Source organism: Ictalurus furcatus, chromosome 2, assembly GCF_023375685.1.
Source record: "Ictalurus furcatus strain D&B chromosome 2, Billie_1.0, whole genome shotgun sequence".
Taxonomy (NCBI): domain Eukaryota; kingdom Metazoa; phylum Chordata; class Actinopteri; order Siluriformes; family Ictaluridae; genus Ictalurus; species Ictalurus furcatus.
The window spans coordinates 13,733,758-13,753,229 of NC_071256.1; the positions used below are offsets into that span (position 1 = coordinate 13,733,758).

Below are 19,472 nucleotides of genomic sequence, written 5' to 3' on the forward strand. Positions count from 1 at the left end.
AGCAGCACTGCTGGGATTTGAACTCACGAACTTCCGATCAGTAGTCTAACTCCTTAACCACTGAGCTATCACTGACCACATCAAAGCAACCTGGGTTTCCATAACACCTCAGCAGTGACACAGGCTGACTGCCTCCATGCCATGCTGCATTGATGCAGTAATTCACGCAAAAGGAGCTCTGACCAAGTATTGAATGCATAAATTAACATACTTTTCAGAAGGTTGACATTTCTGTATTAAATTCTTTATTCTAATCTTTCAAGATACAGGATTTTTTATTTCTATAAGCTGTAAGCTATAACCATCAAAATAAAATTAAAAAAACTGCTTGACATATTTCACTTTATATGTACTGAATCTAGAATACATGAAAGTTCCACTTTTTGAATTAATTACGGAAATAAAGTAACTTTTCAATGATATTCAATTTTTTTGAGATGCATCTCTACATTTCCCATTCACATTTTAGTTTCAGAAAAAAAAAACAGCTTCAAAATAATGCACTTTTTGTCAGTTATAGATTTTATGTGACAGTGTCACAAATGTGCACTTCTCATGTGTGAACGTATTTATTTTAAACACCAAGAGTCTAAAATCTACAATCATGGTTAAAAAAAAAAAACTGGCAAGGTGACAAAGATATTGGTATCAAGCTAATACATTGTATCAAGCTAGTCACCAGATCCCAACCCAATTGAACACCTAAATGAACACGAGAAACTTTGGAGCAACATGGTGCTCTGTACCACCATCATCAAAGATCAAGGACAAATATGAGTTTTAGTGTCATTACTGAAGCCTGAGGAATCATTACTAATCACGCTAACTCTACACGTACAGGCTGCACAATCATAAATATTGTTTTAAATTGCAGTGTTAGGTGTCTTACTGAGCAGGTGGGAATTTAAATGTTTATTATACCGGTAGCCATACTTCACTATGCTTTTGTTGTGAATTAGCCATAGTGAATTAGCCAATTTAATTCATTTTGTTAGACATTTTATTAATTATTTATATGATGTTCCAGTCATAATGATACATTGGCTGACTTGACTCACAAATCTAAATTATAAGAAATGGGACAGGACTTTTAAGCCTGTGGTTGAAGTCAAGAAAATGCTGTCTTGACAATGCAGTCTTGACATGGCGAGTGTCATTAGTCTGTAATGGAAGTGCAAATTTAGGCCGAAGCAGAAAAGAATCTCTGCGTCAGCAGATTTCTAATGTCAAAACCCTAGGAGCTCTGCTTCACCCATATTGCAAGTGTGTTACTTACTGGCCACAAAATAACAGCTTAGTGCAAAAAGAAAAAAAATCTGCTTGCAGTCAACTACATTACCAAGTTGTAATACCAGTTAATACTTTACTCTGTCTGTGTGATTGTTGTCTGTTACAGAATGAAAAAGATATTGTTATAACATGTTACCCAGGAAACCGTCCTGGTTGACATCCCCGATGGAAGACACAGCCATGCCGAAACCTGAGTCACTTGGACCAGTGAACATCAGATCTGTTTTGGGCTTGAATGAGCCGTTTTCATTCATGAACACATACACAGCCCCGCCCTTCTCACTACTGCGGTTAAAATAAAACGGTGCTCCAACAATCAGCTCCTTCCACCTGCACAAATGAAAGAACATTCTGATAAATGTTTAATAAATGTTTAATCACCATTCAAAACTTTTCACAAAGAGAATTAAACAATGTACAAAACTGAACGCTGTATAATATTTACAAATTGTATAACATTACACCACAATGCTTTAAGGAATTTATAACCTTAAACACTTTAATAACACTAGTGACACCACAAGGGATTTGTAGTTGCTTAGGAAATCTGAGATCTGCTATTAACTATAACACTATAACATAGTGCTAACAAAAATAATCTCAGATTGCCATATAATTATATGACATGAGATGTCACTGAATGATTTTAAATATAAATAAATAAATATATATATATATATATATATATATATATATATATATATAAATTATTTAATCATATGCTATGGCCTTCACCAGTCACCAGATCAGTCACCAGATCCCAACCCAATTGAACACCTAATTGAACACGAGAAACTTTGGAGCAACATGGTGCTCTGTACCACCATCATCAAAACTTTCCTTTGTAAATGATGGAGTATTCCTGTTTGCTGTTATTGTTCTCCATTGAGGATAAGAATCACTCAAAATTCTGATACTCCTGTGGGGTCACAGTCAGGTGACAACTTTCTTTTGCTAATTAGAAAGGAAACAAGCAAAAGGGAACACTTCACTAGTTCAGAAGGAATCCACCCTGGTGTTATGGAACAAACAGAACACAGATTAATGGAATATCTTTTGGAAGAACAGTGTTTCATCCCTCCTGTACAGTTCCACAGGGGGTCCCATGGTGGTCCAGCAACAGAGATCCTCGGGCAGGGAACCCGAGCTCAATTCCTGGGCAGGGAACCAAGCCAGCCACTGAGGGTTGCACAAGCCAGTGCACTCCAAGTGTCTCTCCCAAGCCCGGATAAAATGGGAGGGTTGTGTCAGGAAGGGTATCCGCCATTAAAATTGTGCCTAATCAAATATGTAGATTGCACGGATGATCCACCGTGCCAGAGCAGCCAAAGCACATCAACAAGTACAGTTCCACAGACTTGTAGAATCTATTCCAATGTACACTGAAGCTGTTCTGAAGGCACAACACTGTAATCAAACTATTCAGTAATCCTTTGGAATTGTCATCCTGCAAGTGACCACTCCAGTGATGGCTGAAATTAAAATTTGTCATCCAATAAACTATATGGGCACTATATTGACAACTGATCATCACACCCATATGTGGGCCTTCCTTAAACTGTTGTCACAAAGTTGGAAGCACAGAATTGTCTAGAATGTCTTTGTATGCTGTAGAATTACGATGACCCTGTGCATAAAACGAGGTCCATAAAGACACTGTTTGTCGATGTTGGTGTGCAAGAACTCAAGTGGCCTGCACACAGCCCTGACTTCAAAACCAATAATCACATTTGGGATGAATTGGAACACCAGCTGCATGACAGGCCTTCCCGCGCAACATCAGTGACCAAACTCACTAATGCTCTTGTGGCTGAATGGGCACCAATCCCTACAGCCACATTCCAAAATCTAGTGCAAAGCCTTCCCAGAAGAGTGGAGGTTGTTACAGGAGCAACAATGGGACTAACTCCATATTAATGGCCATGGTTTTGGAATGGCATGTTCAACAAGCACATAGATTGTATATTAGTTTCTGACACCCCACTCCATCCATATAAAATATGTACCGTGTCCAATTCTCACAACATTTTGCTGCACACCTTCACAGCAATCAAACCACACTAGGGTTTGCTCAGAAACAACAGGCTGCTTCAGTCTGGTTGTTCTACGCCAGTGGTTCTCAACCAGGTGGGTAGATCGGAAGTGGGGCGCAAATTGTTTTCAAGAAAGAAAAAAACACAGACAGGGCATCATTTGGGTACTCCGTGTATTTTATTGCTTTTCAAATAGAACGTGCATAAATGAAAAACCCCACGTTCCCTCTGTATTTTCTTTTTGCTGGGGAGAGGTGGCGCTTAGCCTGCCTTTTATCTAGCTGTCAGTGCTAGTGATGGGAAGTTCCGATCATTTTGCTGACTCGGATCTTTGAATCTTTGAAACTAATCTTTTTTCGAGTCATTTCGTTCATTTCAGCAGAATATAATTAAAATGTTACATATTAAATTCCCCAACACACCTAGTACTTAATAAACTATAAAATAAACTATAGGCTAATGTAACCAAGGCCGCATTATGAGAAACAGAAATTATTAATTAATAGCTTAACTGGGTCTTCAGGCTATGCAGTCTGTTAGTTCATCTCATCTGCCAGTCCGAGTCATTCTTTTGTCACGTCACATTTGTCACGTCTGTTCCCCGAAAACAGAAATGATTAATTCATTTCTTGAGTCTTCGGGTTCGAGTCGTTCGTTTATCCCGTTTCCGGTACTGCATGGTGCATTGGCAATGGGGCGATCACCGAAAGAATGAACGACTTGAACCCGAAGACTCGAGACGTGAACTAATCATTACTGTTTCCGGTACAGATCCTATGGGGATGTTGCTGGGGACATGCCCGGTCAAAAATTAACAAATCACACTCTGAGACAACTCGTTGTTCCCGAGTCATATTAAAGATTCGTTCAAAATGAACAAATCGTTCATGAATGACACATCAGTAGTCAGTGCAGACCAGGGTTGCCAACTTAGTGACTTTTCAGACCCCTTTAGCGACTAATTTTTGCCAAAAAAAAGCGCCTAGCAACAAATCCTGCAACTTTTTGGACAAACCTTAGCAACTTTCCAAATGTTGCCATTACTGTCCTGCAGTACAAGACAGGACAGTACTGTCCTGTCTTGCTTTCCTGCTGCACTCTCACCTCTCTCTGCGTCTGCTCTGTTCAGTGAGAGCCTGAGAGCCGGAGCAGCACATTCCATTGATCGCACGGCAGCTGACATAGATGTGAATGTGAAAAGAAGCAAGCGCAGGTGTCCCACTGATTGAATTTACAATGTCATGAGTAATGAGCCACGCCCTTTGTCCAAACAAGACAAATGGAATGCAACATGTTTTACATGTAAAATAGTCCACGTTATTACAACCTATTTCTGTTGTTCAAAGTAATTATAGTGTTCAGAAACATTCATGCTCCATACCTGTCCATTATATAGTTTTATAAAAGTCATAAAAGTTATGAAAAGTAATTTTAAAAAAGTACAAAAACACAAAAGCAAAAAAAAATCTATCTATCTATCTATGTATCAAAACAGATTATAGATTATGTTATATATATATATATATATATATATATATATATATATATATATATATATATATGTATATATATAGATAGATAGATAGATAGATAGATAGATAGATTTTATATAGAATAGATAATCATTACACCTGGTCTCCTCCAATAATGGGGGGGGACTGGGGGTAGAAACTGGAGTGCCTGGAAGAAACCGCCGAAGCACAGGGAGAACATGCAAACTCCACACACACAGGGCAGAGGCAGGAATCAAGCCCAACACCAAGGTGCAAACATACTAACCACTAACTCAAGAGTGGAGGTGTTAAAAACAGAAAATAGTGTCAGTGTTAAAAGAGACCAAGCATGAACTGTCTGGTCTTACCCATCGTTATTGATGTCGACGATAGCGATGCTGTTTCCGAAGTACGAGCCGACCTGTTCACCCTCTAGTATTAAATTCAATTCCTTCAGCTCTCTAGTGCCATCGTCAATCGTGATGACTTTCATTAGCATCACTGAGCCCTTACTGTTGTATCTTGGCGCTCCAGCCACAACTGTGTCATCATCTTTGCTCAGTATTCCATTGTCTTTCCCCACCGAGTAGCCTGGATGTCAAAATACACAACATTTACAATACAGCCATTACATACATACAAAACAGCAGCAGACAAAACAACTGCAAAGTTTCGCCCCATCTTTGGGAGGTTGCAAGTTGCCAAAAAGTTACATCTTTACAAGTTCCAAATAGGTTACATCATGAGTTACATCTCTCAATCTCCAAGAACACACAGAGCTTACATTAGTAAAGACTGATAGGATAAAAGCAGCCCTTAGGAGTGCACTCAGACCCCATAGTACAGGACACATTAGTCTATAATTGACACTAATACACACTTCTTACCAATGTAGATGTTTCCAGTACTCATGTCTTGAAGTTTGATGATCTGGGTCTCAAACATGTCATCTGGGTTCCTATAAACCACATATGAATTACCTGCAGGACAAAAGGCCATTTTTATGAGGAGAATTAAAAATAATAGTAAATCCCCTAGCCTCTCGGGGTGTGCATGATTAGATTTTATAGCAATACAACTGCACAACTGATTTTAACGTCTACAGTCTACCTTCTCTCCATCTATTTTTATTAGCATTTAAACCCTGAACTGAACCAGAGAGAGGGATGACTTTCACTTCTCCTTCACTCTGTTGCTCTCTTCCTCCACCCATGACTCTCTTCTCTCCCTCTGCCTTTCTCTTCTGCCCCTCCACCCCCCTCTCCTCTCTGTCCATCCGTCCATGTTTGTCCTGGGTGTCTTTATAAGTACACTGTGAGCTGAATATCAATCAGATCAGACTAAACACCAGAGAGAGAAACATACAGACAATCATACAGACAGAGAGGCAGTGTCTTTGAAATACAATGCATGTAAGAGCACTTGAGCTTGCTCTCCTGAAATATATAGTGCATGGATTAAGTGCCAGTGATGGTGGATTCAAGCGTTGACTCTTTTAATGCAATTCATTTGGCCTCAAACTAAAAATACTACAGCAGTCTCTTGGTATCAACATCCAAACATAAAGAGCAATTTCTGGTCAGTGTGTAAGTTGTCCTAATAGAAATTGTAACGTATTAGAACAACCGCAATAAAGTAAACCTTCCAGCAAAACATTATGACCAATCAGAATCACAATCACAGAATCACAATCAAGGTTCTTACTGTTCCCCTCCACTCAGACATTATCCCTATATGACAAAACTATTTTCCCATATGTTTGTGAATATTCATTAACAATATTTGGGTGTCTGTTTGTCTATGTGTGTAGGTGTGACCTTGCCAGTTGTAGCAGCCCGGAGCTCCAGCGATAACCTCAGTTTCTGTCATGGTGGCAGAGATGCCCATATTACACATCCCCTCCATGAGTTGGTCTCCATTAGGACTACACACCTCCTGGCGGTCCTGCCATTGGCCATCGTATGCTTCATCATAGCTTAAGTCGTTCGACCGGATATAACACTTCCCGATCATGCGCAGGTTCGCGCCATTGTCCATGGTCCTGCTGTAGCGATGACCGCAGGCCTAAACAAGATTTAAAGTGCATCACAACCATGCCTGTGTGCTTAGGATTTATCTACAGTGCTTGCATGGCACTTTGCAAAGGATTGGAATCCCATCTGGGGCGTATTCCTGCCTTATGCCCAGCGTTCCCAGAATAGGCTCTGAATACATTGGAACCCTAATCAGGATAAAGCGGATACTGAAAGTGAGTAAATTTGGAACTCGGCTAACTAGATAGGTAGACATATTGCTAGCAATCTGCAAATATACAAACCTGTGAATATATGCAGTAATTATTTATGAAGATGTGACCTCCTCCGACAGTTCCTTGCTTTGACCAATCTGTGACTCCCCACTGTGCATGAAGTTGCTGTTTATTTAGTCCAATATGTTTTGCACTGGTAGGTCGACCCACAGTGCTGTCCCTACTTGATATGTTATGAACTACAATTGTGAGCAAGTTTAAAGTTCCAGTTAAATCGCTGATACTGTGTTTAATGGTATGTTTGAGTTGAAGTAGGCTAAAACCAAAACTAGGAACAGTTTGGCTCTTGACTGAACGCTATCATCCATCATGATGGTGAAAAAGGCTGGCCTTGAGCTGCAGTGCTTTAAGTGGGAGCTCCCTCCACTGTCATCAAGGCATCAAAATGTGCAACCAACACTTACAACACAAAACACCATTCAGAAGCTGCAATATGTACTCACACACACACACAGCTTCACATACATGCTCGGGGCAAGTTCTGTAATCCTACTGTATGTGTACAGTATGTACATTGAGCACTGCTGTTCAGTTTGCTCATTTGGGGCCAAATTTCTTTTTATTTCTGATATATTTGTATTTTTGAAATATATTAAAAAAAAATTTTATTTTATTTGGATGAATTTGTCTGTCTTTTATCAGATTTACCAATTATTATAATTTCTATTGTGCTGGTTGAACTTTGAACTGCTAGCAAAAACTTGAGAGAATTGGGTGGGGCCGAGGGGCCGCTGCTGCAAATATTTGAGTGGCTCCTCACCTAACACATGTAATCTCACTCCAAACTTTTGATAAAACTTGAGAGCCCTGTAAACAGACACATACACAAGCATAAATCTCAATTAGAGAATGAAGTAGCTTGATAACACTCACCATCACTCTCCCTTTCTGAGACCCTTGACTGACTACGGACACGCCGAGCCACATTCCCTCTATAACGTCCTCTGCACCCACAGTGTCTACACACATACACACACACAAACACGCACACACATGCACACACACAAGATCATTACGTCCACTTTTATTCTGAGAAAGTACTAGCAAAATGTATAATGATAGCATTTCAACTTGTAGGCTAGCTAGCTTAACAAAGTATTTACTGACTATCTATATCTATCTCTATATTTATATCTTACCAATTAAAGGACAAAATGTCATCATTTTGAGCCAAGATTTAGCAACATGAAATGTTAGTACCAGTTTTATACAAATGATTTGATTCATTATGCTAACAAAGGTTAGCTAATCAACCATTGACAAGTGCTGGCTAGTTATCAAGTTTACCTAGTCAGCTAGCTACACAATTAAAGAAGAAGCTGTCCTTTAAATGTCTATCATATATGTCATTGCTTAATAATTTTAAACTTTCCCTCAGTAGTACTGTGGCTTATTGTGATTATCCATTTGAACTAGCTAACTATGCAGTTATTCAACTATCAGTTGCTAGCTAGATGTGTTTGATTGAATCAGAAGTGTAAATTTACCGGATTTGTGATAATTTTCACCATACATTCTGCAGAAAATATAATGTCTGCTTATTGGATTAGCTAGCATTTGGGTATGTTAACATTCTTTCTCATTTTATCCCAAATTATTATAGCAAATTAATTTCTGTAGCTTTCTATAAAATAGCTGACTCTAATATTTATTTATCTAATAATCTGATTTTCTTCACTTACTTAGGAGCTTGAAACAAACTGAGATATTCAATATTATAAAACAAAAATGAGTGAACATCTCTTTGGCGGCTATGGGGGAACAAATGATTAGGCAGAATTGGGATGGCATGGTGATTAAGGTATATGTACATTACCTGAGGTGATCAGGTTTGTCCGTATGCAGTCTTTAGGGTCTGTAGTGATTGGACAAGCATACATGTCTCCCGTCTGATTAGCCCGCAAGTTAGACTCTGCTTTCTCCTGTGGTGCGCCAACCAGCAGTCTATAACAAATAAAAAATGAAGTGAGACCCATCCAATTCATAGGACGTAACAATATTTTGGTTTTTCTCATTGGATTAAAACTACTGTATTGGAAGACCAGGGCAATAAAACAAATTCGGCTAAAGTATTCAACTTTGTTAAAGCTATTTAAATACTACTGATATAAATGATCAAAAGTTAGCATGGTTACTCATAAAGGAATTCTAATGAACTCTGAGGTGAAGGTTTATTTATTATTTATTATTTATTTGTTTGTTTGTTTGTTTGTTTATTATTTATTTATCCTTAAATGACTTTACATAGAAAACTACAGCCCAAAAAGAAAGCTGCAAGAGTTTTATGGCTCCTCAAATGGGTATTGGAGCATTTCCATATATGGGCTTTTTTTATGACAATCATATTTTCAAACAATGTTAGCATACACAAGACTTCTCATTTTTTATGACCTCTGCTGCTCAGTTGGAGTTTGAAATGAAGCATGACTTGTTTTACAGCATGCACGTTTCTGAGTGTGTCTGTGCGTGTGCAGACATAAACACGCGTGAACACACTTCATTCCCTCACACACACACACACACAGACACACACACATACACCACTCCCTCACACTCCTCAGGCTAAGATTCCACTGAACTCACAGAATGAATCAGTTTATGTACTCAAGCTCAGACATTTCATTAGCCACAGGCTTTTGTATACCTTTCTGGCCGAGAGCTTCGGAATCTTAAAGATTGCATCTTGAAGGTTTTTCTGATTAGTAAACAAACTGCGTACAATGTCGCTGAGCTTGTAAATTGTATACATCATGCCAGCGTTTGAATCGGTTAATCTGTTAGCTAGCTAACACTAGCTTAGATGTTTAGAAAGTTAATTTGTGAAACATCTAACTGGACTGAACTATGGTAAGAATGATAGCTGTGTGTGATTCAGTCTGATTCATATCAGCTGTAGTTAGAGACAAGTTACGGCTTCACACCATCATTGCTCAGTGATTCTGTGTCTGAACTGATGCTTGTTGCTCTGATTGGATTATTCATGGCAAGTTTAGATTTAGGCATGTGCACATAATCAGATATACGATTCAACACGCAGCCTAGTTAGGGCAGATAAAGTTTCTCAACTGTCCTTTACGGCTCCATAGCATGTGTGCTTCTCAACAAAGGTAATCAAACAAACTGGACTATACATCCATGCGTCCATTTTCTGTACCACTTATACAGGGGTCGAAGGGGAGCCTGGAGCCTATCCCAGGGGACTCGGGGCACAAGGCAGAGGACACGCTGCATGGGATGCCAACCCATCGCAGGGCACAATCACCCACACATTCACACATTACAGAGAATCTAGAGATGCCAATCAGCCTACAATGCATGTTTTTGAACTGAGGGAGGAAACTGGAGTAACCGGAGGAAATCCCCGAAGCACAGGCGGAGGTGGGAATCAAATCCCCAACCCTGGAGGTGCAAAGCAAACATGCTAACCACTAACTCACCGTGCCCCCTCAAACCGGACTAGTGTAATGTTTTGAGAAATAATGTTTTATGCTGAGAGGAGAGTGCAACGCGACAGTTCCAGGTATGGGTTAAATCACAGACATGCAGCATCAAAAAGGGCAAATCCACATTACAAAAAAACAACAACAACAAAAAAAAACAAAAAACAAATGAGTATCAACCCGGAAAAAACTGAACACAGGAAAACAAGGCTCAGACTTAATGCTTTATCAAAAGGTCTGACAATACAATAGAGTAATATACCAATGACATACAAGACACAAAATCAAACTAAAACACACATGACAGCATATGGATAATGAAAACAAAACATGACAGGAAACGTGAAAACAGAAGTGCTCATGCTCAAAACCACACTGCAACCTCAGAGGTGTAATGTGACATTAATACCTGTGTCTGTCTGCCTGTCTTCCTCTCTATCTATCTGGTCTGCCTGTTTGTCTTTCTGACACATGCTTATCATTTTATTCCACTCTGATTGATATTCAGCTCACATTGGGATTACGTAGAGCTGATAAAGACACAGAGGACAAACACAGAAGAGTAGACATGTGGAAGGAGAGGAGAGAGAGAGAGAGAGAGAGACAGAGACAAGTGGTGCAGGAGAGGACCAGAGAGAAGGAGAAGTAAAAGTCATGCCTCTTTCTGTCTTCTCTTGAGTTTGAGGTTTAATGTAATTCAGGGCACTCTGTCTTCTGAGGAAAGCAAAAAAAGTTTTTTTCAGTCATCCGTCTACCGCCTACTGGCCCAGAGACTGGCGTGGGAGTTCAGCAGAAAGCTAACTCTGTACATTATCATCAACTGAAACAACTGATATGTGTTGTGTGGAAATATGAGCTGTTGGTGGTCCAGTTAGCTTTGGAGGACTGGACATACATGTTGGATCGTGCACATAAAAACATTTGTAATTCTCAGACACATCAGAGTATATCATGAATATATCAAGACAGTGAAAAGACTTGCTTGTGGACCCCCTCTTCTCCATTCTTCTCCAATTATATAATTTCTTACCACCCTGGGTTCTAACATGTTAAAGCAGGAGCCTCATCCTCTACTGATAAGAAGGAATTTTATTTATCCGAGGAGGCTGGCACTCATGTGACATGTCAGGTAGAGATTCATGAGGTATCAAACATTCATGATAAATGGGTACATTAGATACTTATATGCTGTATTTCAATAAACCAGAAGTAAAATGACATTGTGTTTTGTCTTTTGGTGAATCGAATAGTGCATGATATTTTGACTTGGTTGGGCAAGACTCAAGTGCATGGCTAAAGAAGGAGCAAGCTATGGGTATATTTACCTTGCAGTCGACCAGACAATAAACAAGCAAATAGTCTGCACTTATATAGCGCTTTACACTGTGTCTCATTCACCCACTCACACCAATGGCAGCACAGCTGCCATACAAGGCACTAAATTGCCATCATGAACAACTTGGGGTTCAGTGTCTTCCCCAAGGACACTTCGGCATGTGGAGTCATGTGGGCCGGGAACCGAACCGCCAACCCTACGCCTACGATTAGTGGACAACCCGCTCTACCACCTGAGCCAAGCCACCCCAGCATGCAACCAGCAAACATGGATAGAGATCTGACTGACAAGCATCTCTCCATAGATAAGACCTACATTAGACGGCTGTACACAGGGGGGCTTACGAAGTTTTCAATGGAAGCGCTAAGTGAGGCATTACTGTAAATGATCGTACAGGAAAACAACACAAGCATCAACATGCAGATTCACCTGAAATGTCCTACATTCTTAACACATGCTTCAAAGCTACAGTACCCAGTACTCATGTATCTTAATTTTGGGTGTTCAATGACTAATGTGCGTTTATTTTAATTTAAACCAAAGTATCACTTTGGTTCCAATACACCTTGTATTGGTATTGAAGTCATAATTCAGATATTGTGATAACTGTAAAGCCTACTTCACACTGCACTGACAGACGCTGAACAACGCAGACAACCAACAACTTTTAAAAGTTGGATTTAGAATGTTGGGAAACACAACTGTCATGTTCACAATGCCCCAGCAGACACAACCAAACATTTTTTAGGCTTTACACAAATACAAGGACAAATCATTAATGGAAGATTCAATGGGGAAAAAAAGCTCATTGAATTTACTGAATTCAAATGCATACATCGGTTCCACATGATTGAATCAAGTTATATTAACACAATTTGTTTTTGTACATCCAACATGATTTGATCGTTAATTTTCAAAGCCCTGAATAAAATCAAACTCCATGCTCTCACCTGAACTGAGGATTATTCACTGATTATTAACTGTTGCCAAGAAGCGAAGTGTAATCTTTAGGCATTCACCAGGTGAAATGGCATCTCTGACAATTTATCACGCCTAGCACCTAGCGCATGGGCACTTGCCTCATCATCATTGCACAAGTCAATTGAACAAGTTCAGTGGGTGAAAACAAATGCCAACCAATGCCAACAGGGTTAACACACTATACAACAAAACCCAACAACAAAACGTGTCTGTTAGTCTGTGTCTAAGCTTAATACTGAGGAGAACATTCCACAGAGGACCCAACCACTGGCCCTAACGTTCACTGATTCCATAGGTTCAGTAGAATCAACATTGGGACCCCCAGATACAGTATCGTTCTCATATTTTCAATGACAAGATCCCCAAATTCACTTCCAGTTGGTAAGTTTCCCCTAATGTGTTCACCTGTGTCTCAAATTGATTAGCTTGGTTATTTCTTCCCTATTATTTCTGTTTCTCCTTGTGAACTCTTGTCGTCCATTATCCTGATAAGTCCAACCCTTATTCTTCCATGGTCCCTGTTGTTTGTTTCTTGTTGTACATTCTGGTTTTGACCCTTGTCTGTTTTCTTTAGTTCTGATTATGGATTGCCCTGTGTTCATCCTGGCTGTGTTTAATCTCATGCTATTGACACTGACTACGATTCTTGGAATTTCCCATAATAAAACACATGCTTAATTTATGCACTTGTATCCTGCCTTCACTAATTGTATTTTACACCCACTGCTTGTCCTAGACTTGCTTGTCCCAAACACGTGGCCTGTTCATCACTCCATGTTCGTCTGAGCTCTAATTTGTGCGTTGTTCTGAGAGGAATATTAATGGCATGGGTAAATGTAACAAAATTCATTCATGCTGTTTCATGCTGAAGGAGGCTGGCTATGCAGAGCAGATAAGGTCTGTCCCATTCAGAATTTAACATGCGAACAGCTGTCTTCCCCTTACTTTAGACAAATTTGAAGAAGCATTGCTGTGTGTTCTTCTCAGACAAGGTGATCCTGTAATTCTGTTCACCATGAGTGGAAGACACATGGCCATCAGAATGGGCAACGCTGCATCAAGACTAATGAAGGACTTAACTTCATGGAATTTATATGGATTTTTCTTATCCACACAGAAAACACAATCATATCTGAGCCTAGCAACTGTTGAAATTATTTATTTTCCATCAGGCATCACAGTTGCACAATGGTAGCTTTTGCCACTTCACAGCTCTACAGTAGGTTCGATCCTGAGCTTGGGTTACTGTCTGTGTGGAGTTTCACATTTTCTATGTGTCTGCCTGGGTTTCTTCTGTGTTCCCTGTTTCCTCCCATGTAACAAAAACATGCTGCAAGGTGGATTGACTATGCTAAATTGTTCTAGGTATAAATGAGTGTGTCAGTGTGTGTGTGCGTGCGTCCCATGGTGTTCCATCGAGGGTGTAATCCAGCCTCATGCCCAGTGTTCCTGGTATAAGCTTTAGACCCACTGCAACCCTGACCACTATAAAGTGGTTATGGAAGATGAATGAATGAATGAATGATTTGCTGATTTTGAACAGAAAAAAGTAACACAAATTGTGGGTACGCTGAATGTTTATATTCACTTAAGCTGATACAGTAATGGAAATTATGTACGGTGGCCAAAAGGACTTAACCATGGTAAAGTAACAAGGCAAGTGTTGGTTACAGTATTGGAATGTATTGGAATACATCCGTACTTCATGTGTGTGTGAGTCTATGTGTTTGGGTGTACATCAGCACTTTTCATTATAAGTCTCAGCACACAACAGAAGCCCTGCCCTTTCAGTAAACATCACTAAAAGCAGAAAGAGAATGCAGAAACACAAAAGAGTGTCTTTTAAGCAGATTAACCACAGTCATGTTCAGGCAGGTAGAGAGGAATAAAACACAGCATACACAGATTTGAGCAGATAAACATACCCATATATATAAACCAGCATGGGGCGGCTGTAGCTCAGGTGGTAGAGCGGGCTGTCCACTAATCGTAGGGTTGGCGGTTTGATTCCTGGTCCACGTGACTCCACATACCAAAGACAAGACACTGAACCCTAAGTTGCTCCCGATGGCAAATTAGCGCCTTGCATGGCAGCTCTGCTAATATTGGTGTGTGAGTGTGTGTGAGTGTATATGAGTACACAGTGTAAAGTGCTTTGGATAAAAGCGCTATATAAGTGCAGACCATTTACCATTTGCATGATGCTACAGTACAGCATGAACACACACATGCACACAAACACACATCCTGAGAGATGGGTGCATGGTGGTTTAGTAGTTAGTGCGTTTGCTTGGCACCTCCAGGGTTGGGGATTCGATTTCCAATTCCAGCCTTGTGTGTGCGGAGTTTGCATGTTCTCCCCATGCTTTGAGGGATCCTCTGGGTTTTCCAGTTTCCTCCGTCAGTCCAAAGACCTGCGTTATAGACTGATTAGCATATCCAAATTGTCTGTAGTGTGTGAATAGGTGTGGAATGTATGTGACTGTGCCATGCAATGGGTTGGCACCCCTGCCTTGTGCTCTGAATTCCCTGGGATAGGCTCCAGGTCCCCCCCGACCCTATGAAGGATAAGCGGTATGGAAAATGGATGGATGGAATTTCAGGTGACAGAAAATAGAAAGGCTGGTGAGGGAATGATAAAATGAACTAATTTGTCTAACAGACTGTCCACAATATTAAATACAACCATGAATGGTTAAAAGTACAACGTGCGATTCATTAATAAATTAAAAATTGTTGGCAAATTTCTAAGAGGAAGAAAACACCTTGGGGCATGCAGTTACTGTAAAAATAAAAAATAAAAGTTTAATTCAGGGTAATCCCAGTACTGTAACTCTGCTTCATGTTGGGTCATATCACACCACACTGTTGTTGACTATTTTTCTATAACAGCAAATTCCTAAGTGTTTTATTCCTTACATAATCAAATGTCATATTAAACTGTGATCCTTTAGAGAAGCAGCAAACAAGCTGAACTGATAGCTGAACTGTATTAGTAGTTGCTGCTAGGTGTGAACACGACTATCAGTCCCTAAAGGATATTGTGATCGCAGAAATTAATGCAAAATCAAGTGATATTCGGAGGAGCTTGCAACTTTTCAAAATTACCACAGATACTACAGCAGATCTGGGCCTAGACGTGTCATTTGACATCATCAAAGTGTGCATTCAGCCAAAGCCCTCTTCAATTTACGTGCGTCAACTATGAGTACACCTAAAAGGTCTCATTTACCAACAAACATCACTGTGAAAGATCATGCAATTTTTGTGCAATTGCAATTTCGCCAATTCAAGTAGTTTTCCACAACAAAGCAGAATATTTTTTTTAAAAGCCGCAGCAAAATCAAGCATTTTTGGCAGCAACAATCACAAATAAAACTCGGTGAAATCCTGTACGAACTGGAATATGACTGTGTGTTTGATGCCCTGCAATCAAACACACAGTCCAGGGTGTATCCTTGCACTGCTACACCTAATGTTCCTAGGATAGACTCCAGATCCACTGGACTCTGTGCAGGATAAAAAGGTTACTGAAGATGAACGATTCCTGAAAGCAATATTCATAATAACACACCGTATTTTCATTATATGATTCATTTGCATGTCATTTTCATGGTCACTTTTGCTTGGCTCATGACTGAAAATGAAATCATATCCATGGTTTTCAGACTATAGACTCATTGTATTAAAAATGGGGGGAATGTTTTTTGGGGGATCAAATATCCCCATGAGGATAGAAATATATTTGACTGGTCCTCATAAGGAAGAAGGCTTGTGGCAAAGGAAAAAGAGCCAAAAGGCATCCTTTTAGTTACTGAGTTTAAGGATAGTATAAGGTTTAGGTGTAGGCATAGCATTAAATAGATGCATGAATAAATATTTCAAAGGAAGGTCATCACGAGAATAAAGAGGCAAACGTGTGTGTGTGTGTGTGTGTGTGTGTGTGTGTGTTTGTGTGTGTCTGTGTGTGTGCATGTATGTGTGTGTGTGTGTGTGTGTGTTCAAAATCAAAGGCATTCCCTCACTCACTGTCTTGCTTATCACCCAAGTCTGCTTTTTTTCTACTCATCACTCCTCTTCTCTCACACATTTTTAATGTGCACATGAGGACAGACTGTTATTGATGATGCTGTATCTCAGTTAAAGCTTAATAAATGAATATCTGAGATTCAGTTATGGACTCCAGACTGCTGCCCAAATTTTTCACATTTTTGCCAGTTGGCTCATAAGATGAATTTTTTTCCCCCATACCGCCTGCCTGACTGATCCCCATTCCTGAAATGCACAAGTGTAATAATACAGGTAAGGGAAAAATAATAAGTCTCCCTCATTCCCAAGTTCCTAAATGTTTTGCAGCAGGGTCCCATGATGTTAAAGGCTTCTCGGATTTCAACTCCAGTCCAGATAAACAAAACCTTGTTTACACAAAATTGCAATATCATAAACTAGATAATAATCATTTTATTGGCATTTAATGGTCTTGGTGGCTTTCATCTTTCACTGATGCTGTCTGTCTGAGCGACTGTGTCTCAATTGAATGTTAACATCTCTGAAAGTCTTTGCAAACACACACCCAGATGGGTGCACGGACACACACACAGTCAGACGCAGGAAGTTCTGGTTGATATATGTATGTATGTATATATATATATATATATATATATATATATATATATATATATATATATATATATAATTATTTTTATTTTTTTATTTATTTATAAAACCAAACCCACACCGAATGAGTCTGAGTCACTTCCTCTGTATGAGTTCACTCCAGGGACAAAAAAAACCCCTAAATGTCTCACACGTTGCACCTTACACAGACTTGACTCGTTCAGTCCTGCAAAATATTTGCAGGTTTTGTGTGAACCAGCTCTCTCTCTTTCTCTCACTCTCTCACGCTCGCTTCCTCTCTCAAGTTTCAAAATTCAAGTACTTTACATTGCCAAAGCATTGCTAACATTAAATTACAGACATACACTTTTATACACATTCATACGCAATTAAAAAAAATTAATTTAAGATAAAATAATAGCAATAAATAAGAAGAAAATACACAATGAGCATTTTGTACATATTCATACTCTCTCTCTCTCACACACACACACACACACACACACAGAGGTATGCATGTTTCCTTCACAGGGTCTGGTTTCTTACTTATCATTATTATCAACACCGTATGTGTGGTGTGTGTATCAAATACAGAGGAAGCAGCAGTTATATTCAATTCTGTTTTTTTTATGTTGTTTTTTTCATTATTATTTTTTTTCATTATACTGTAATGGAATGATCACAATAAAGCTGAACTGAACTGAACTGTCACATAAAGCAAGTAAACAACCTGATTTTAGCTATACAATTCTATATTTGAAAGAGTATTTACACACACATACACACACTGTAAAACTGTAATTCACAAGAGTTCAAAATTTGGTGCAGATGTGAACATTTATGTATCATTAACATTACCAAGCATTGTCAATGTCAATGTCAATTACCAGGCATTGTTGCAGCCTCCATCCAGTTGAAATATAATAAATTTATCTAATCTAAAGATAATCTAAGATAAAGATAAGTAAAAATATCACAATTATAATAATAAGATATCTCTGGGGGAAAACCGTATATTATGACATAGTTTATCATGATAATGATGGGTGTGTGTGTGTGCCTTGGAAAACCCTTCATGTGGAATATTTTGACATTTTCTACTATACAGCTCTTAAACCTGCAAGATTTCCTGAACTGAACTATGTTTCCAGTGTGCGTGAATCTCAGTCAGAAGTAAAGTTCTAGCATGATTGAATCTGCCTACCTACAAAACTGAAAAATTACTTTTATAGATTTCAACCAGACTCCACTGAAAGACGCTGCATCTACCTCTATATTTACAGCTAGAGCTGCAAAAACTAATCAATAATAATCGATTATGAAAATCGTTGTCAACAAATCTCATTATCGATTAGTTGGTTTGCACGTGGTACGGGGCAAGTTTACTCACTGTTACTTCTCTTCCGAAAACACGAATCAAAGAGTAAATACTAAAGTTGTGTCTCAAATGATGTACTTTACACTTGCACTATGCATTATGTACTCTACCGTCTAGTGTATGAATTTTAGAAAGGTAATATAATTTCAAATGGAACACTAGCGGGTTTTTTTTACTAACCGGAAGTACAAGCCACTTCCTAGTCAACGGCGCATGACATCATACACACGTAATGTGACACCGCTAGCTTTAGCAGATACCCAGAGTCAACATTACCTTTTATAAAAAGTTAAAACGTTTATATTATATATAAGTATTTATGTATTACTTTTTATTGATGCACAAAAATCAACTAACTGAACTACAGTCCTAAATGAATAATATATATTCTGCTGTGGGTGTGGGTGTGTGTGTGTGTGTGTGTGTGTGTGTGTGTGTAATGGGTTCTTTTCAGTCTTATATAATTGGACAAACAGTTGTGTAAAATTTTAGTCTGAAGTTTATATTTGTAACACTCAGTTTGTGGATTTTATTTTAAATAAACGAAAAAACGGCACTGAAAGTTTGCCCCCTGTCCAATTAATCGATTAATCGAA

General features: G+C 39.1%; 1 protein-coding gene across 1 annotated transcript in view; it reads right to left on the bottom strand.

Annotated features, from left to right (window-relative positions):
* Positions 1-19,472, bottom strand: part of itga3a (integrin, alpha 3a) — a 55,826-nt gene that overhangs the window by 25,991 nt on the left and 10,363 nt on the right. Inside the window, exons 2-7 of the mRNA XM_053649228.1 lie at positions 8,941-9,068; positions 7,998-8,083; positions 6,634-6,880; positions 5,704-5,796; positions 5,185-5,407; positions 1,427-1,620 (exon numbers count right to left, since the gene is read on the bottom strand). Coding sequence (XP_053505203.1) covers positions 1,427-1,620; positions 5,185-5,407; positions 5,704-5,796; positions 6,634-6,880; positions 7,998-8,083; positions 8,941-9,068 — 971 coding nt within the window. The remainder of the gene's footprint in view (positions 1-1,426; positions 1,621-5,184; positions 5,408-5,703; positions 5,797-6,633; positions 6,881-7,997; positions 8,084-8,940; positions 9,069-19,472) is intronic.